This window comes from Canis aureus, chromosome 32 (assembly GCF_053574225.1).
Source record: "Canis aureus isolate CA01 chromosome 32, VMU_Caureus_v.1.0, whole genome shotgun sequence".
NCBI classification, from domain to species: domain Eukaryota; kingdom Metazoa; phylum Chordata; class Mammalia; order Carnivora; family Canidae; genus Canis; species Canis aureus.
The window spans coordinates 40,847,872-40,867,990 of NC_135642.1; the positions used below are offsets into that span (position 1 = coordinate 40,847,872).

At 39.4% G+C, this 20,119-nt stretch overlaps 1 protein-coding gene across 2 annotated transcripts in view; it reads left to right on the top strand.

The window, feature by feature from the left end:
• Window positions 1–3,788: 3,788 nt before the first annotated feature.
• Window positions 3,789–20,119, top strand: part of BBS4 (Bardet-Biedl syndrome 4) — a 56,838-nt gene continuing 40,507 nt past the window's right edge. The window contains exons 1-2 of one of the 2 annotated variants that reach the window (XM_077881787.1): window positions 3,789–4,129; window positions 14,658–14,709. In XM_077881787.1, coding sequence (XP_077737913.1) covers window positions 4,106–4,129; window positions 14,658–14,709 — 76 coding nt within the window. In that variant the 5' untranslated portion in view covers window positions 3,789–4,105. Of the gene's footprint in view, window positions 4,130–10,067; window positions 10,125–14,657; window positions 14,710–20,119 lie in introns of those variants that run through there. The other variant, XM_077881786.1, reaches the window with a different exon arrangement.

The following is a 20,119-nucleotide window of genomic DNA, read 5'->3' on the forward strand; positions in this document are numbered from 1 at the left end:
AAGATTGGTGAGTGGGTGCAGGCTTTCTCTGTGGACCTGGGTCCTCTCAATGCTAATATCATGCCAGTCTCCATAGGCCTATTAAAATTTTGTTAAATTTCAAGTGGTTTCTCTTATTCCCCTATGGTGGATTCCTCTTCCCAGAATAGTTCAGGAATATTAGCAGCCATGGGTCTGTCTTTTCTATGAAGGACTGAGCACTTTCTGGAGGTTGGTTCATTTATGTTTCTTTACGTCCTTATCTTTCTGATGAGTTTTAAAAGATTTTTGATCTTCTAGCTAATCTGACCTTTGTTTGCTAGGATGGGAGCCATATCCTCTTATGATTTTCAACATCCAAATAAGACATGAATTCCAGGAATGAGAATTTTCAAAGTGGTTTCATTTACATATTAACTAATTTTTAAAATTAAAAGTAAATGGATAATAAAAAGTCAAATTTTATTCAGTGGTAAACAGTGAAAAACAAGTCCTCTTCCCATTCTATTTCCCCTGGCCCTCTTCATTCCCTATACAGAGACAAACATCATTACCAGTGTCTTGCAATTTCTTCTCAAAATTCTATTTAGAAAATGTGAATATACCCCTCCCAACTTAAGAAACAGAAGCACACTAAATGTTTTATGCTTTACCTTTTTTCATAGAATGGTTTCACCATCTTGAAGTCTTTTATAGGCTATGTGTTAGTATGGATATACTTTGGTTTATGTGAACAGTTCCTGGTGATGGACATTTGAGTTGTGTCTTTTTTTCCCACAATGTAGTGTATATTCCTTTGCCCACATTTGCTGTTGAGTGTATCTCTAGAATCAGGAATGGGTATGTTTAAAATGCTTCATGAAGGTCCCTGGAGCTTCATATTTTATAGTGTTTTCCTAGGTGTTGGCTGGGCCCTTAGGAGTTAGTGGTATGCATTTTGGGAGGATCGGTACCACTCGAGGCAGAAGGTGCCAGAGAGTTGCCTAGCAGGTGGCATTAGAACAAAGCTGGCTGTTAAGATCCTATTAGTGTAGCTTTCTTTCCTTTTTTCCACTCTTTTTTTTTTGGGGGGGGTAACTCTTTATACGTATATTGGGGATGTTAAAAGTTGCTGATGCTTGATTCCTCTCCTGCATCCTCAAGTACTACTATGGGGGAAAAAGATGAATGTCATTTTGTCTGGAATGCCTTAACCAGCGGTATGACTGAAATGATTCTGATAAGCAAAATTACATCCCAGGACGATTTCTAAGGGAAATGGAGACTCATTTGTTATATAAGAAACAGTATCTGTGTGATTCTAGGATCTTCCTATGAAGATGCTATGTTTTTTGAGGAATTTGTTTCTAATTACCTTTCTAATTAAAGCACATTCAACTTAGTTATTGCAATTTAAGAAACCCAACATGCTTTCTTATTTGAAAAAGGCTCTTGCACAGAAGTGCTCCATCTTTCTCCGAAGATCTGGGATCCAAGGAGAGATATGTAAACATATTATAATAACAACACCTATTTATTTAATAACATAGGCATAAAGAATGTCATATAGTCCTCATAGGACCCCTTTCAGGGAGATTTTAAATATTATGAAGTGTGTTTACGAGCTTGCCACCAACATCTGCTTCTCTAAGACTCCCCATTTAGTAATTGTACTATTCATCCAGTTGCTTTTATAAAGTTGGAAACCTGATTATTTTCCTGTGATATCTATCGCCCCTCATTCTCCCATATACAATTCTACAGCACAGGAAATTCGTGCTAATATCCTTGAGAATCCATTCACTCTAGTCCAAGTGAACTGTTTCATCATCTTTTGTTTTCAGTATCCTTTAGTCTCTCCTAGATTATCAATTCTTGTCCGCCTCTTGATTCATTTTCCACTCATTAGCTAATATGAACTCTTTACTTTTTTAAGTTTATTATTTTTGGAGTGTCTCTACACCCAATGTGGGGCCAAGATCAAGAGTCACATGCTCTTCTCAGCTAGCCAGATGCACCTAACACGAACTCTTTAAATGTTAAGTCTGACCATGTCACTCTTTGCTCAGAACTCTCTAGTGCCTTCCCACTGCCCTTAGAATAAAATCCCTCACATGAGCTCTGTGGATCTGCACCACTAGTCTTTCCTACCTCTCCACTCTTGCAACCAACTCCCTTTCCCTTTCTTCTTTCCAGCCACATTGGTCTTTTTGTGCTGCAAACTGGCCAAATTTCTTCCATCCTCAGGGCCTTTGCACAAACTCTTCCTTTGCCTTAGGATTCTTCCCAGGCCTGCCCACTTCCTCATCCCTGTTCCACAAGCTAATGCCTTATCCCCTAGATTTCATTTTAAAAATCTCTTACCCAGGGAAACTTCTCTGCCCAAACAAGTCTATATTGGATCTCCCTGTTATTTGCTCTTTTCCTCTGTATTTTTCCTTATTAGCATTTACCACAATTCTATAGTTACGTAGTTTTCATTTAATTTTATTTTTTTTCTAATTGAAATAGATAATACATCTGCTTGGTAAAAAATTCAAATTGTACACAAGGTATAGAATAAAAAGTCTCTTCTCTTCCCTGCCCCTCTGCTCTGCTACCCAGTTGTTCTCCTTACTAGTAACCACTTCTAGCATTTTGAATCTACTTCCAGAGATATTTTCTGAGTACACGAGCAATTATGTACATAATACTCATTTTTTGCCTTCTCTTTATTAACACAGATATATACATTTTTCTGCACTTTGTTTTTACCTGTTAATAATGTATCTTGGCAATTCTTCTGTCAATATGTAAATAGTTGCCTCTTTTCATGTATCAGATAGTAAGTACGGGCTTACCATAAATTTTTAACCTCAATGATTAGGCAATGAGGTTGTTTTCAGGCTTTGGTTATAACACACAATGCTGCATTGAATAACTTTGTATGTAAAGTCATTTCTCGCAAATGTACCTATAGAATAAATTCCTAGAATTCAAATAAGGGAATTAAAGATGATGTGCATTTTGAATTTTGGTAGTTATTGCCAAACTGCTGTCAATGGAGGTTGTATCCATTCATATCCCCACTAGCCACAGATGAAAAATGCATGTTTCCTCACAACTATGTTAGTGAAAGATTTTTTTTTTTTCCTTTGCCATGTAAGAGGGGGAAGGTATCTCTTGGAAACTTTAATTTGCATGTTTTTTCTTTTCCTTCCTTGCAAAGTTATACTTTGATGTCTAAACAGCCATTTGTACTTATTTGGTGAACGGTTTCTTCATAAATTTTGCTTCTGTTATTAACGTCTGACTTCCTCTCTCTGCTTTTAAGGTCGGTGCTGTGGGTGCAAGGGCTCCTCTTGGCGGTTTTCCTTCCTTCCATAGTTTCAGGTCCTAGAATGAATGAAGTTCAGGAAGCGACGAGCTCGCGTCTGACGGACTCCAGAGCCCACGTGTTCCTTCCACGAGAACTCCCCCCCACGCCAGGGCCCAGAGGGGTCACGTCACGTCACGTAACCTGTGCCGGGGAGCGGGTTGTGCCCAAACCGCGGACGTCTGTCCAGTCGCAGCGTCTTTCGGCCGTTTCACTGACTTTTGAGGGACGGAGGCCGCGAGGCCGCGTTTCCGGCTTTCCCGGGAAATCTCCCGGGTTTTTCCCCAGTATTTCCGATCCCATCGAGACTGCGCTCGTCGGCAGCCCGCCTGCAGCGCATCCGCAAACTCTGGCGCCAAGGGGAGCGGGGGCCCGAGGCGGCGAAGCCGAGGCTGGAGGTGGCGGCTGAGCAGCGAGCAGGTTTCCGGCGGCCGAGAACGGGCTTCGGTACCTCAGGGCGCGGGGCCAGGCCTCGCGGGGGAGCTGGAGGGCGCGCGGCGGCGGCGGCGGCGGGGCGGGCGGGGCCGCGCGGCTTCTCTGACTCTCCGGGGCGCCCAGGGGCTGTCCGGCAGCACGCGCGCTGCCTCCCGGGTCCCTCTCGGCGCCCAGCCGCGGGCGAAGCCGCCCCCGACTCGCGCCGCACCTCCCGAAGACCCTCCCAGGCGGAGGCCGCCACCTCGACCTCTTCCCGCGCGGTCCGGCCGCTCCCGGCTTCCCCCGCACCACGACTTCCGTTCGCCCGACGTCTGCGAACCGCCCACTTCCGCCCACGCAGCGGTGGGCGGAGCCAAGATGGCTGAGGAGAGGCTGGCGACGGTGAGCGCCGACTTGCCGCTCGGTGTCCCGGCCGCCGGGATGGGTGGGCCGCCCCGAGCGGAGCGGAGAGGCGAGGCGAGGCAGGCTGGCGGGCAGCTGTGCCCCACGCAGCTGTCCCCGGGGGAGGGCGGAGCCGGCCCTGGAGCCGCTGGGGGTGCGCGGGGCGGCGCGGCCCGGCTCCTGGGAGCGGGTCTCCCCGGGCGACGCGGACTTTGCCGCGCTGGGCCGGTCCGGGCGCTGGGGTCGGTCTCGTCCAGTCCGATCTCGGTCTCGTGAGATTTGGGAAGGAAGCGCTGCCGGCCGGGCCGCCGTCGGGGTTAATCTCCCGGACTGGGCTCGGGGCCGGACGGAGCCCGGGACTGTCGGCGTCCGCGCCGCCTGCTGGTGGACGGGCCGGCCCTTCCCCGCGGACCTCTCCGTCTTTTCTCTTTTTCTTTACTTTTTTCTTTTTTTCTCTTTTCTTTTTCCTCCCTCTTCCATCCTCCCGCTCCATCCTCCCCTTCCCTCCATCCTCCTCCTCCCTCCCCATCTCCATCGCTCCTCCCCGTCCCTCCCCCTCCTCCATCCCCCTCCCCCTCCCTCCCCCCTCCCCCTCCCCCTCCCTCCACCCTCCCCCTCTCCCCCTCCCTCCACCCTCCCTCTTCCCTCTCCCTCCCTCCCTCGCTCCTCCTCCTTCCTCCCCCCTCCCCTTCCCCCCTCCCCCTCCCTTCCCCCCCTCGCTCTTCCCTCCCCCCTCCTTTTCCTTCTCTCCTCCCCCCTCCCTCTCTCCTCCCCCCTCCCTTCCTCCTCCCCCCTCCTTCTCCTCTCTCCCTCTCCCCTTCCTTTCCTTCCTCTTATCAGTTTACCAGCATCTAGTATAACACCCAGTGCTCGTCCCATCAAGTGCCCCCCTGACTGCCCATCGCCCGGTCCCCCTGTCCCCCCACCTTACCCCCCTTCCACAACCCTTTTATTTTTTCTCCGTTGTAATTTAGTTAGGAAAGTGCTTTGTTGCGATTCAGCGGGAGCCTGAGGTAGGCATTAATTAAAGCCCACGGAGACGGTAATAGAGTAGCCCAGAACTAACTCAGGGTGACCCTGTGGCAGTTTGTGAAGTGTCTAGAATTGGATCTAATTTCTGCAAAGATCTAAGTGCAAAACCTTGTCTACTTCTGGTGTTTAGTTTCAAAGCATCTTGTGCCCTTTTGTTAGAATGGCTTTAGTTATTTATTTGGAATGTATTGCCCTTTGAAAACCGGCCTGGAAAACATAGGAGATAACATAGCACTTTTTGGCTGTTTTACAACTTACTTTTGGGCCATTAAGGAGCAAGGCCAGTGCTATTTGGGGGTGGGGGGTGGGCTTGTTTTCTATTCCCTTTTCATACCCAGAGAAGTCAAATTATTTTTAGTGTCATCATACAACCCTGAATACAGGGACAGAGGCCCAAATCAAAGACTTTTGTTAAACTACAAATTAAAAAAAAAAATTTAAATAGCATGGTTAGTGTTACAAGGTTTTAGATATTAGAAATATGGCAAAGAAAATACTTCACCTCCATAAATGTAAGGTATAATGGTACATTGCTATAAATACAGCTTATAAATACAGCTTATTTCTCCAGTGCTCATTGCCCATAGAGATAGGTGTTTATAAATAGAATATGAACGTGATTTCTGTGATGCCGGATTGTCCTGACCTTTCCAATCTAATAGTATCTTACAGAGAAAGGCTGTTTTGTTTCAATATGGCTTTAGCTCTTGAGCCTAAAGTTAACTGGTTATTTTCATTACTGTCAAGTTTATTGCTAGCAGGGTTGTATGTATTTGTAGGAATTTCATCTTTTCACATTACCAGTGCATGGAGATTTGAATTTTGCCCTTTTTGGAAGTGATCTGGTCTTGTAATAAAATGAAAAGCCCCCCCCCCCCCCAGTCTCATTCACTCAGACAACTGACCTGTATCTCCCTGAAATAAAAGCAAAAGAAAGCACAGAGTGCAAGGGTATTCATTTACAGAATTGTTGATAGTGGCAAAATGCTGGAAGCAAGGTGAATAGGGGAAGAGATGACTTATGATACCTCCATTCTGAGGAATATTATGCAGCCATTAAAAGTGTTAGAACTATATATGTTGATGTGGATGGTATACATTTTTAAAAATCTAGATGTGCAGTGGAGTACTAAAAAACAAAATTTAACTGAGTAGACTTTAAAGATCTTACTGGCTTTATTCAGCGATTCGTGAATCAGACAGCATTCATTCTCCCAGACAGGAGCTCTGAAGAGCCGTACAAATGAAAGGCTTTCATAGGCAGAAAGGAGTGGGAACAGGGAAGTTCTACTAGACAAAAAGGTTGGTAATTGCAAGGTCACTTTCCTCTAGGTGATGGTAGGGGTCTTCAGGCACATTACCTCACTTAAACTGATTAGATGGTTTCTGATTGCCTGGTTTAAGATTCTGTTCCTGGGAGGTAGAAATTCAGTCTTGGTTTGTTGACATGGGACTTAGCATAAATAACTCCATTTGGGGCTTTTTTTTTTTTTTTTTTTTCTAAAGTGGGCTCCACTCCCAGCGTGGAACACACAACACAGGGCTTGAACTCACAACTCTGAGATGAAGACCTGAGCTGAGATCAGGAGTTGGACACTTAACCAACTGAGCCATCCAGACACCCCCCCCCCTTTTTCTTTTTCTTTTTATTGGGGTATATTGTGTGATCTTAATTTTGTGGCATAAAAAACCCCCACATAGATCTGTGGATATGGATATACAGATGTGGAGGAAAGAATACTAAGAGACTTAAAACAGAGACTTTTAAATGCATAAGTAAAAAATCTAAGACTGCTGCTTTACAGGCCTTGAAGCCAGGAGACATCCCAATAAAATGGAGTAAAACTAGGCTAATATGAGACACACAGAAATTGTAATACACTACCCAAACTACCAAGGATTATTACCAGTTAGTTCCTTGGGAAAACTGGGGACTGATTTATATATTTTTAAAGAATATATAGTATTGATATTTATATATTTTTAAAGAATATATAGTAAATGATTTAGAGATCTTAAAAATAAAAGCAAATAATACTGCTTTCTATGATTTATGCTTACAAATTTTTTATAACTCCCTGATTCCCATTATTCAATGTATTTGTATAAATACCTGTTTTTCTTCCTGTAAGTTTAAAGATTAAACCTTTCAGAATGGAAAGTAAAAATTACTATTGTATTAGTTGACTTGGCTCATATATAGTGCCTAGCACATACCAAATATTACATGAATATTTGTTAGATGAAGAAAAGATCACAGAGTACATAAAAATGAAAAACCAGAAGAACAAAATGGATTCACCATATATCCCAGCTGTAAAGATCAAGTGGGCTAATAGAATCCTTTCTATCTGAATGTTGTGAAAGATACTTTGAAAAGGAGACTAAAAAATTATAATTTATTTTAATTCTCCTTTTGCAGAAAGGTTGCTGGCTCATGAAGATGCTTTTTGAGCCTTTAAGATTTTTATTTTTATTTATCTTTTAGTATTCTCTCTGCCCACTGTGGGGTTGGAACTCACACCCCCAAGATCAAGAGTTGCGTGCCTTGCTGACTGAGCCAGCCAGGCAACCTGAGCCTTTAAGATTCTTAATATGTTCCCCAAAGTTTAAAAAAATTCCAATCAGGGGCACCTGGATGGCTCAGTCAGTTAAGCATCTGATTCTTGATATCCGCTCAGGTCATGATCTCAGGGTTGTGGGATTGAGCCCTGCATTGGGCAAGGAGTGTGCTTGAGATTCTCTCCTTCTGCCCCTTCTCTGCTTATGTGTATGCTCTCCCTCTCTCTAAATAAAACCTTAAAAAAAAAAAAAAATCCCAGTTAGAAAAAAATAGAGTTCTTCAGCATTTTAAAAACCAGCTATGTTGAGGTATAATACACATACCATAAAATTTACCCATTTTAGGTGTACAGTTGGATCAATTTTAGTAAATTTATATATTTGCAAAACTGTTACCACAATCCTCTTACCTCCATCACTCCAAAAAGTTCCCTTGGGTCCATTTGCAGCCACTCTCTACTCCTAACCACTGATCAGTGGCTGACCACTGATCTTTCTCCATTGTTTGCTTTTTCTACAATTTCATGTAATCACACAATATAGTCTTATGTGTCTGAATTTCACTTAGCATGTTTTTTGAGGTTCATTTATATTGTACATAGCAGTATTTTGTTCCTTTTTTTTGTTCCTTTTTATTTCTAAGCAATATTCCATTGTATGAATATATACATTTTGTTTATGCACCAAGTGATGGACATGAAGACTGGTTTCCTGTTTTTGGCTATTATGAATAATGTTGCTGTGAATCTTTGTACGGATATGCTTTTATTTATTCAGGAGTGAAATTGCTGGGTTATATGGTTAGTGTGTGTTAACAACAAAACAAAACTGCCAAAATTCTTTGTAAAGATTTTATTTATTTATTTTAGAGATAGAATGAGTGGGAGGAGGAGCAAAGGGAGAGGGATAAGTGGACGCTGAGGTCAGGAGCCCAGTGTGGGTCTTGATCTCAGGGCCCTGAGATCATCAACTGAGCAGAAATCAAGATTTGGATGCTTAATTGATGGAGTCACCCAGGTGCCCCATGCCAAGCTTTGCTAAAGTGGCTATATATACCATTTTACATTCCCACGAGCAGTATGTGAGGGTTTCAGTTTTCCACATCCCTGCTTTGTTAATACTTCATATATTGTCAGTCTTTTAATTTGTCATTCTAATGTATGTATATTGGTTATTGTGGTTTTAATTTATATTTCCCCAACGAATAATGGTATTATCTTTATGTGCTTATTCATCCATTTCTCTTTAGTGAAGTGTCTCTACAGATATTTTGCCCATTTAAAATGGGTTATTTGATTTAGTAAGATTTCTGTATTTGTTAAGTCAAAATAATAAAATAGCTAATAGAACAAGTATGTATTTGAGAATCTTGTTTTCTGAGAATCAATTTTTTTGTTGTTGTTGTGAAGTGTATCTTAGCTCTAAAAGAATGAATAAAAGGTTATATGCAAATTTTAAAGAACAGGGTAATGGAAAGTTGTGTTTCTACCTCACAGGTTAAGAAATGGGTCATTAACAATAACTTTGAATTCTAAATGTTTCTTCCCTTACTGCATTTTCCTCCTACTCTGTCAGGAGTATCTCTTTCCTCAATTTTGTTACTCGTCTGCTTTTCTTTATAGTTTTACCGTATTTAATACCTCTAGATAATATATTGGATTTCAGAAATTGTGTAGTTTATTCATTTTTCAGTGCTGTATATTATCCCATTATATGAAAATACTATAATTAATTTATCCATTCTACTAGACAGAGATTTGAGTTCTAATTTCTTCAGCTTTATTGAGATACAGTTGACAAAGTTGTAAGATATTTAAAGTATACAATGTGATCATTTGGTATACATTGTGGAAGGATTCCCACCATCAAATCATTCATCACTCCACATATATACCTTTTTTTTTTTTTTTTTTTTTTCCTGGTGAGGACATTTAAGTTCCACTTTCTTAGCAAATTTTTTTTTAAGATTTATTTTTTTATTTGAGAGTGGTGGGAGGGATACCTGCAGACCCCCCACTGAGTGGGAAGCCAGATGTGGGGTTCGATCCCAGGATCCTGAGATCACCACCCAAGCCAAACTTGAGAATTGGACGCTCAACCGATAGAACCACCCAGGCACCTTAGCAAATTTCAAATTATACAGTACAAATTTAAATTACACAATATAATGTCAACTATAGTCACCTTATATTCATCTTAAAAGCTTGTACACTTTTACTAACCTCTTCCTATTTCTCCTACTTCCCAACCCTGGCAATCACTTTTTTAATTCAGTTTTAGTTTTTTGTTTGTTTGTTTTTTAAGTAAGTTCCGTACTCAGTATGAAGCTTGAACTCATGACCCTGAAATCAAGAGTCACATGCCCTACTGCCTGAGCCAACCAGGAGCCCCTGACTTTAAGGTATTAAAAGTAATATTATTAACAGGGCTAGGGCCAGGGTAGGGCAAGTGAGGTGCTTAGGGTGCAAAAAGTAAGAAGTAAGAATGTCTCAGGCCTGGCTGTAAACATTCTTTTTTTATTTTTTTTTTAAGATTTTATTTATTTATTAATGAGAGAGGGGGATGGGGTGCAAAGAGGCAGAGATACAGGCAGGACAGAGAAGCAGGCTCCATGCAGGGAGCCTGACATGAGACTCGATCCCGGGTCTCCAGGACCAGGCCCTGGGTGGAAGGCGGTGCTAAACCGCTGAGCCACCCGGGCTGCCCTGTAAACATTCTTATACATGTCTCTTAATCTAAGAGTTTCTCTAGGGTATTTTGAGAAATGGATTTTTCATTCATGGAGTAGGTACATCTTCAACCTCATTACTTGTGGGAAACTTTAAGGTGGTTGTAACCATTTATGCTTCTATCATCAGTTCATATTGCTTACATCTTCGATGTCATGGTTTTAAATTCTCTTAATATAGTTGATGTGAAATGAAGTCTTAATGTGATATTAACTGATTATTAATGAGGTGGAGCAGCAGTGGTTCGTTGTCTTTTACTTTTCTGTGCAATGCCTGGCTCATGTTTTTCTTTTATAAAATATTATTTATTTATTAGCACAGTGAATGAGAGAGAACACAAGTGATGGGGAGAAGCGGGAGGAGAAGCTGACTCCCCACTGAGCAGGGAGCCCGATGCAGGGCTCTATCCCAGGGCCCTGGGATCATGACCTGAGCTGAAGGCAGATGCTTAACCAACTGAGCCATCCAGGCACCCCATGTTTTGCTTATTTTTCTACTTAACTGTTTTTCTTCTTGCTTTCTTTTTACTGTTTGTTTTGTAGTTAGTTATAGTTTCTAGCTGTTAATCCTTTATCATTTTTTGGGGGGGATTTTTTGTTTTTTGTATTGCAAATATCTTCTTAGTTTTCTGTCTTCACCTCATTTTTGGGTTAGAAGTTCTTAATTTTAATGTAGTTGAATACTAGATGTTTTCTCAATTGGTTTGTGCTTTTATATCTTACTGAAGTAATCCTTTCCTATATTTTTTTCTAAAGGCTTTAAATTTGCCTTGTTCATTTTTAGTCTTTGATCTATATCAATTCATTTTCATTTCCCTGATAAAGCTTTCTTTCTGTCTGGAAGTCTGTTTTGTTTCATGTTAATATTGCTACTTTAGTTTTTCTTTTTGTTTCTATTTTCCTGGTGTATCTTTTTCCATCTTTTTACTTTGTTTTTCTTTGCCTTTCTGCTTTGGGTATTTTTTTTTTAATTTTATTTATTTATGATAGTCACAGAGAGAGAGAGAGAGAGAGAGAGAGAAAGGCAGAGACACAGGCAGAGGGAGAAGCAGGCTCCATGCAGGGAGCCGACGTGGGATTCGATCCCGGTTCTCCAGGATTGCGCCCTGGGCCAAAGGCAGGCGCTAAACCGCTGCGCCACCCAGGGATCCCCTTTGGGTATGTTTTTATATAAATAGCGTACATCTAGATTTTTAAATCCATCCTGATAATTTAACTGGAGAATTTCATTTTTTCTTTCTTTTCTTGCCTCTCTCTCTCTTTTTCTTTTTTTTTTTTTTGGCTGAATTTCTTCTTTCTCTCTCCTTCTCTCATTTCATTACTTGGAAGTTGTATACTCTGTTCTTTAGTCTTCCTTTAGTGATTACCCAATTTCTTTTTATAATACATATTTAACTGAAAGTTCAAATTTAAAACTTGGTAATGTAGGGATTATCAAATGCTTTATTACCCATTGCCATGCCACAACATTGCCATGCTACTGTTGTTCAGTTTTGTAGTTTTTGTGTTTCTCAGCACCACAAATTATACTTTGTTTTATTCAGTAAGTGGATGTTTAGAATACTTCCATATTTTACTAGTTCCTTTGCTCATTTGTCTCCTTCATTCTGGGATTCTTTTCCTTTTTCCTAATTTATATCCTTTAGAAGTTTATTTAAACAAAATTTTTGTAGTTTGGTGGTGGTTTTTTTTTTTTTAAGTAATCTCTATACCCAGCATCGGGCTCAGACTTAGAAGAGTTGCATGCTCTTCCAACTGAGCCAGCCAGGCACTCTGAAAATTAGTTTTGGAAGACATAAGAGTTTAGATTTGAGGTTGGCAGACTATTTTTTGGTAATAAATATTTTGGGCTTTGTGGGCTAGTCTCTGTTGCAAGCAATTCAACTATGCAGTTGTAGTGTGGAAGCAACCATAGACAACATATAAACATGTGTGTGACTGTGGTTTGATAAAATTTTAGACACTTAAATTTGAATTTTATAGAATTTTCAGGGCTTACAAAATATGAAAAAAATGTAAAAACTATTAAAAATGTAAAAAGCAAGGATGCTTGGGTGGCTCAGTTGATTGAGCATAACCTCTTTGTTTTGGTTCAGGTCATATCTGATGGTTGTGGGATTAAGCCCCACATCAGGCTCCCCACTCTTGTGTGAAATAAGCTTCAGATTCTCTTTTTCCCTCTGCCTTCTCCCGCTCACATGAGCGCGCGCGTTCTCTCTCTCTCTCTCTCTCAAATAAATAAATAAATGGGCTGGATTTGTTTGGCCTGCGGGGCATAGTTTGTTGACTTTGTGTTTAGATTACTTTTATTTTACTTAGCACCTGAGACGTGAGAGTGATTTTTCTTATAATCTCTTTATGTGATATTATTTTCCATTTTTAATTGTTGAGACATCAGGTGTCAGTCTAATTGTTCTTTCTGTATAGGTTAGCTAGTGATACTTTTTTCCTTTGGTTACTTCTTTTAATATAAGATTTTATTTATTTGAGAAAGAGAGAGCAAGCTCCAGCGGGCCAGCAAGGGCAGAGGGACAGAGAAAACAGGTTCCCTGTCGCGGAGGGAGCCCCCTCCGAGGGAGCCCTACATGGAGCTCCACCGCAGGACCCCAGAATCAAGACATGAGCCAAAGGCAAATGCTTAACTGACTGAGCCACCGAAGCACCCTCTTTGGTTGCTTTTAGGAACTTCTTATTGTCTCTGGTGCAGGACCTTTTGATGAACACAAATGGGGATTTATTTTCATTTAACCTGGTCAAGATTGATTTAGCATTCTGAATCTAAAGATTAGTGTCCAGGGCAGCCCGGCTGGCTCAGCGGTTTAGCACCGCCTTCAGCCCAGGGCCTGATCCTGGAGTCCTGGGATCGAGTCCTGCTTCAGGCTCCCTGCAGGGAGCCGGCTTCTCCCTCTGCCTGTGTCTCTGCCTCTCTCTCTGGCTCTCATGAATAAAGAGATATAATCTTTAAATTAAAAAAATAAATAAATAGGGAATCCCTGGGTGGCTCAGCAGTTTAGCGCCTGCCTTTGGCCCAGGGCCCGATCCTGGAGTCCTGGGATTGAGTCCCACATCGGGCTCCCGGCATGGAGCCTGCTTCTCCCTCCTCCTGTGTCTCTGCCTCTCTCTCTCTATGTCTATCATAAATAACTAAATAAATCTTAAAAAAAAAAAAAAAATATATATATATATATATATATATATATATATATATAAAGATTAGTGTCTCATTACTTCTGGAAAATTTCAGCCATTATTTTTGCTTATATCTTACTATATCCTATATAACAGAAGGTAGTATAAGAAAACTCCATTTGAAGATTTTCTGCAAAGATCTTATGTGTAAGATAGTATTTATTATATTGAATAATGTCCCTTAAAAAATAACCCTCCTAGGGGTGCCTGGGTGACTTAGTTGATTAAGCGTCCAACTTTTGATTTTGGCTAAGATCATGATTGCAAGATTGTGGGATCAAGCCCCAGGTCAGGGTCTGTGCTCAGCAGGGAGTGTTCTTAAGGATTTTTCTCTCCCTCTCTGCCTCCCCCTACTAGTGCGTGTTCTGTCTCTCTCTCAAATAAATAAATCCTTAAAAAAAGAAAAAGAGAAACTCCTGGAATTGAGTGCTAGGCAGTTTCTATATAGATGACCTCATAAAATTCTTTTTATCAAAATGACTACTTTTTGGTTTGGCTGCTAAATGTATAGCATTAAGTATAATACTAATATGTAGTATTTAAGAGCTTAGTACATTTATTTGTGCACATTTTATGCATTATAATTATATATTACACAGGGCACCTGGGTGGCTCAGTTGGTTAAGTGTCTGACTCTTGGTTTCAGCTTGGGTCATGATCTCAAGGTCATGGGATTGAGCCCCACATTGGATTCCTCACTGTCCAGAATCTGCTTAAGATTCCCCCTTCTCATGCTTTCTCTGTCTTTTAAATAAATAGAATCTTTAATATATATATAATCATATATTAAACATAAGACTATATTATAAATATGCATTATACATTATTAATAGTTTGGATAGCCAAAGTATGACTTGACATTTGATTTTTAAACCATATTAAAAATAAATCTTTGTGCCCACATGTATTGCATGATTGGAGAGCTACTGATTATTATTGTTTGAATGCTTTTTCAAGTTAGCAAGATACATGGGTGTTGCTTTCACATAGACTACTTTTTTTTTTTTTTTTTCCCAGAGAACTCAGTTTCCTGCATCTGCTGAATCTCAAAAACCCCGGCTGAAAAAAGGTCAGTACACAATTTTATTGTATGTGTGTATTTGCACAGATTTTCTATTGATTCTTTGTTCTATATGCATTAGAGCTTTTAAAAGTGTGAGTTTTGGGGGAAAGCAGTAATAGTTTAAATATTCCTCTGTAGCTTTTATTTTATGGAGTTTTTATTTTATTTTATTTTATTTTTTAAAGATTTTACTTATTTATTCGAGAGAGAGAGAAAGAAAAGCAGAGGGAGAAGCAGGCTTTGTGCAGGAAACCTGATGTGGGACTCGATCCTGGGTCTCCAGGAGCACACCTCGGGCTGAAGGCAGCTCTAAACTGCTGGGCCACTGGGGCTGCCCTATTTTATGGAGTTTTTATTTTTTTATTATTATTATTTTTTATTTTTTAAAAATTTTTATTTATTTATGATAGTCACACACAGAGAGAGAGAGAGAGAGAGAGAGGCAGAGACACAGGCAGAGGGAGAAGCAGGCTCCATGCACCGGGAGCCCGATGTGGGATTCGATCCCGGGTCTCCAGGATCATGCCCTGGGCCAAAGGCAGGCGCTAAACCGCTGCGCCACCCAGGGATCCCTATGGATTTTTTAGATATGGGATTGATTTTACCTGTAAATGTCTTTAAATGGGGCTTTGTTATTATGCAAGTGTGTATTTTCTACTTGTGGACAAAACACTCTGAAGTTACCATGGCACACATCAGGCCCCACATAATCTCATGTCTGTTAAATAAGTGTGAGGTTTTATGAGAATTGAGTCTGTGAAGACTAGGTAAAGGCATATACTATAAAGAGCTGCATTAAAAATCTGATACAGATATGTTATATTTTATTTAGAAGAATAGGATTCCTTCATTTGTTAACTTCTAAAGCCTTAGGAAGGTTTGCAGATTGTAGTTAACTATATTGGATTTTCTGTTGGTGTCCAATAAACATGTCTAATACCTCACAAACTCATCAGGCATTAGAAAATACCCAGACTTTTTATTTAGCAGAAGAGACCATCTATTTTATTATTTACCCATTTATTTATTATTTTCCAGTTGAGGAAACCAAGGCTGAGGGGAAGCAGCATGACTTACCCAGGGTCGTGGGGGTATTTCTTGTCTGCATTATGAGTGATGATTAACAAACAGGTCATACACCCTTTAGCAGCACGTGTTTTTCCTGTTGTCTGCTAAGATTTTTAAATTTCATTTTGCCAGTAAATTATTTAGTTTACTTGGGGCATTTCTATTCCACTTTGAAATTATAATACAAGTTGTTGGAAAATATGATTGCCTTCAGAATTTGTTTTCAGAGTTTTTCAGGAATATATCTTTCACTGAAAGAGCAGTACATCTATAATTCAGATTACTTACGAAGTTGAGGTGTTTCTTCTAATATCTAACATAGTTGCAGTTACTTTTTACATCATTTCTGGACATGCAAATCATCTTGCTGTGATGTCTATCACTTCATTTAATTGCTGGGGTGATTTGGCTAGTTAGGTGGGGCTAGTGAGTATTGTAAGTATCTCTTCTGTGCTTCCTCCGGAGTCAAACTCTGTGGCTCAATAGACTTGGGTGTCTGAGGTCCAGGAGAGCAGGAATTAGCATATATACCAATCAAAATTTGGCACATGAGCAATTGAGGCTAGTGAGATACAAAGCTGATAGCTATGGGATGGAGGGTCACATTTGGCATGTTATGTTATGAGAAGTAACAGTGCTGTAGTGCCCTTTCCAATCTTTTCTTGCTACTTTCTGATTTCAGTTATTAAAGTTTAGTTTTTCCTGTTCTTGAACCCCCTCATACACGAGTACTTACCCAGTTCCGGGATCAGTAATAGATATTTGGAATACAAAGATAAATAGGGCATGGGTTCTGCCCTCAGGAATTAATAGTTTTCAGGGCATATAAAATATAAGCAAATTATTGAAACGTAGTGTACGCCTTCCAATTTTTCTAGCTCTTTTTCTATGAAATGTCTAGAACTCTTTTGCCATTATTGCTTTAGTCCTCTGATGAAATTCATTGTTCTCATTGGAAGTATAGAGTTCAGAATTAAACAGAATATTTCAGATGTGAACAGGACCAAGTGGAATGTCTGAAAGGTAAAAATCTCTTCATCTGGATCTTTTATTTATTTCAGTCCAGCACAAAGTTGCATTGCCTTTTGGTTAACCATTTTACACATTTTAAATACCACTATATTTTACAATTCCTGGGGTGTCATTCATGTCAAATACAATGGAGTTGTACAAAGTGGTGACACAAGGACCTAAACTATCAAAGGTATAACTTCTCTTAACCTGCCCTTAATTTCTGGCTTCCACAGCCCCAAATTTTATGTCACTATGGTGAATTACATTGATTAAATTTTGGAATGTTGTAACAACCTTTGAATTCCTGGGTTAAACCCCACATGGTATGATGTATTAACCTTTTTATATGTTACTAGATTCAATTTGTTTCTGTTCATGAGGGATGTTGGTCTGCAGTTACTATTATTTTTCCACTGCTTTTGTCTTTTTTTTTTTTATTTTAATTTTTATTTATGATAGTCACAGAGAGAGAGAGAGGCAGAGACATAGGCAGAGGGAGAAGCAGGCTCCATGCACCGGGAGCCTGATGTGGGATTCGATCCCGGGTCTCCAGGATCGCGCCCCGGGCCAAAGGCAGGCGCCAAACCGCTGCGCCACCCAGGGATCCCTTTTTTTTTTTTTTTGTATCAAGGTTATACTGGCCTTAAAACAAGTTGGGAGCTATTCCATACTTGTCTTTTCTGGAAGATTTTGTATAGAATTGGTGTTATGTCTTTCTTAAATGTTTGCTGGAGTGTGACAGTGAAGCAGTCTAGGTCTGGATTTCTCTTTGGAAGGCATTTCAGTGCAAACTCAATTTCTTTAATAGATATGGGGTTATTCTAGTGATACATATTTCTTTAGGGAGAGCTTTAGTAATGTTTTTCTTTCAAAGAAATTTGTCCATTTCACCTCAGTTATCAAATTTATTGGCATAAAGGTCCTGATACTCCTGTATCTTCCTTTCAATGTGTAGTGATATTCCCTCTGTTCCTGATTTTGATGATTTATGTCTATTATCGTTTTTTTCTTGATCAATCTGGCTAGAGGTTTATTCATGTTATTGATTTTTTCCAAAGGACCAGCTTTTGATTTTATTTTTTCTTTTCTATTGCTTTTCTGTTTTGATTTCACCTCTTATCTAATATTGTGTTTAATTTGCAGTTTCTTGTTTCTTTTTGCAATTTCTTACAGTAGAAAATTAGGTAATTGGTTTGATATCTTTCTTCTCTTCTGTTTTAAGCATTTAGTACTTTGTTTCCCTCTAAATACTGTTTAACTGGTTCATAAACATTTCAAATGTTGTTTTAACTTTTATATAATTCTAAATATTTTAAAATTTCCTTTGTGTTCCCTTTTAACCTGTGCACAATTAAGAAAGGTATTCATTAATTTCCCTGTATTTGGAAATTTTTCCAGATTTTTTTTGGTTATTGGTTTCTAGTTTAATTCTAATTATACGTAGAGAACATACTTTATATGGTTTGTTTTATGACCCATAATGTGATCTATGTTGATGCATATTTTATGTACCTTGAAAAGAACATGTATTTTTCTGTTGGATGGAGTAATCTACAAATGTCAGTTAGGTCAAGTTCTTTGATAATGTTCTATGTACTCACCGATACAGATATTAATATCCTTACCAGGAAGGTACTGATGCCTGTAATGAGACAAGAATGTTGAAGTATACACATGTAATTATGGGTTTGTCTGTTTCTTCCTAAAGATCTGTCGATTTTTACTTTGTGTATTTTGAAGATCTGTTGTTGGATGGATATGCATTTAAGATTGTTTGACTTATTGGTGAACTGACTCTTATCATTATGTAATGTCTCTCTTCTATTACTGATTATATTCCTTCTTTGAAGTCAACTTTGATGATAATAGAGCTATTCCAGTTTTGCTTTGATTAGTCTTTGTATGATAATGTATAGTTTACATACAGTCAGATTCACCTTTTTTTAAAGTATGAAGTTTTGGGAATTTTGACAAATGAGAATAGTTCTGTGACCACCACCATCACCACAATCAAGATGTAGAACAGCTTAATCACCCTCAAAAATTCATCTTTACTTTGTAGTAAATCACTTCTTCCACTTTCAGTTGTTGGCAATCATTGATTTTTTTTCTTCCTATAGTTTTATCTCTTTGAGAATAACATTTGAATAAAGCATACATTATGTAACCTTTTTAGTGGTATTTTTCACCAAGTGTAATGTTTTTGAGATTTATCCATGTTGTGTATTTGAATTTTTTTTTTTTTATTGATGAGTAGTATTCAGTTATATGTTTATGCTGCAGTTCATTTATCCATCTGTTCATCAAAGGACATTTGGGTTTTGGGCTATTACAAATACAGCTGCTATATAAACATTTGCTTCAAGGGTTTTGTGTGAACATATTTTTATTTCGTTTGTGAAGTGTTTTGGAGTGGAATTGCTGGATGGTATTTTGAATATATATTTATTTTTACTGGAAATTGCCAAACTGTTTTCCAAAGTAGTTACACTGTTTTGTATTTCCTTCTTCAAAGTATGAGTGTTCCTTATACCTCATGAATGATTTGGGAAATAGTTTCTTCTTTTTAATTTTCTGGAAGAGTTATGGAGAATTGACCAACTTCATACTTAAATATTTGCTGGAATGTTTCTGTGAAGCCATTTGGGCCTTGAGTTTTCTTTGTAGAAATGTTTTCAAGAACAAATTCAATTTATTTAATAGAGATAAGGCTAAACAGGTTACCTAGTTCTTTTTATTTATTTACTCATGAGAGACACACAAAGAGAGGCAGAGACACAGGCAGAGGGAGAAGCAGGCTCCATGCAGGGAAGCCAATGTGGGACTCAATCCCGGCACTCCGGGATCAAGCCCTGAGCCAAAGGCAGGCGCTAAACTGCTGAGCCACCCAGGCATCACCCTAGTTCTTAATTGAGCTTTGGTAGTTTGTGTCTTGCAAGGAATTATTTTCACTTCATCTAAATTGTCAAATATATTGGCATGAAGTTCACAATTTTCCCTAATGGATATTAAAAACACTATGAAGCCTCTATAATTAAAATAGTATGGTATTGGTACACATTTAAAAGATAGGCCATGGAGGGGTGCCTTGGTGGTGCAGTCAGTTGAGTGACTGACTCCTGGTTTCAGCTCAAGTCCTGATCTCAGGGCCAGTACAAAAGAGGAGTTGCCATATGCTACATTTTTATAAGAAAGAAGGGGAAGTAAAAAAATATGTATGTACTTATTTTCACAAAAAAGAAACACCAGAAGGATTTTGGCTATTTCCAGGGTTTTGTAGGGAAATGCTGTGGGAAGGATGGGGGATGTGACACTTCTTTAGGTATGACTTTCA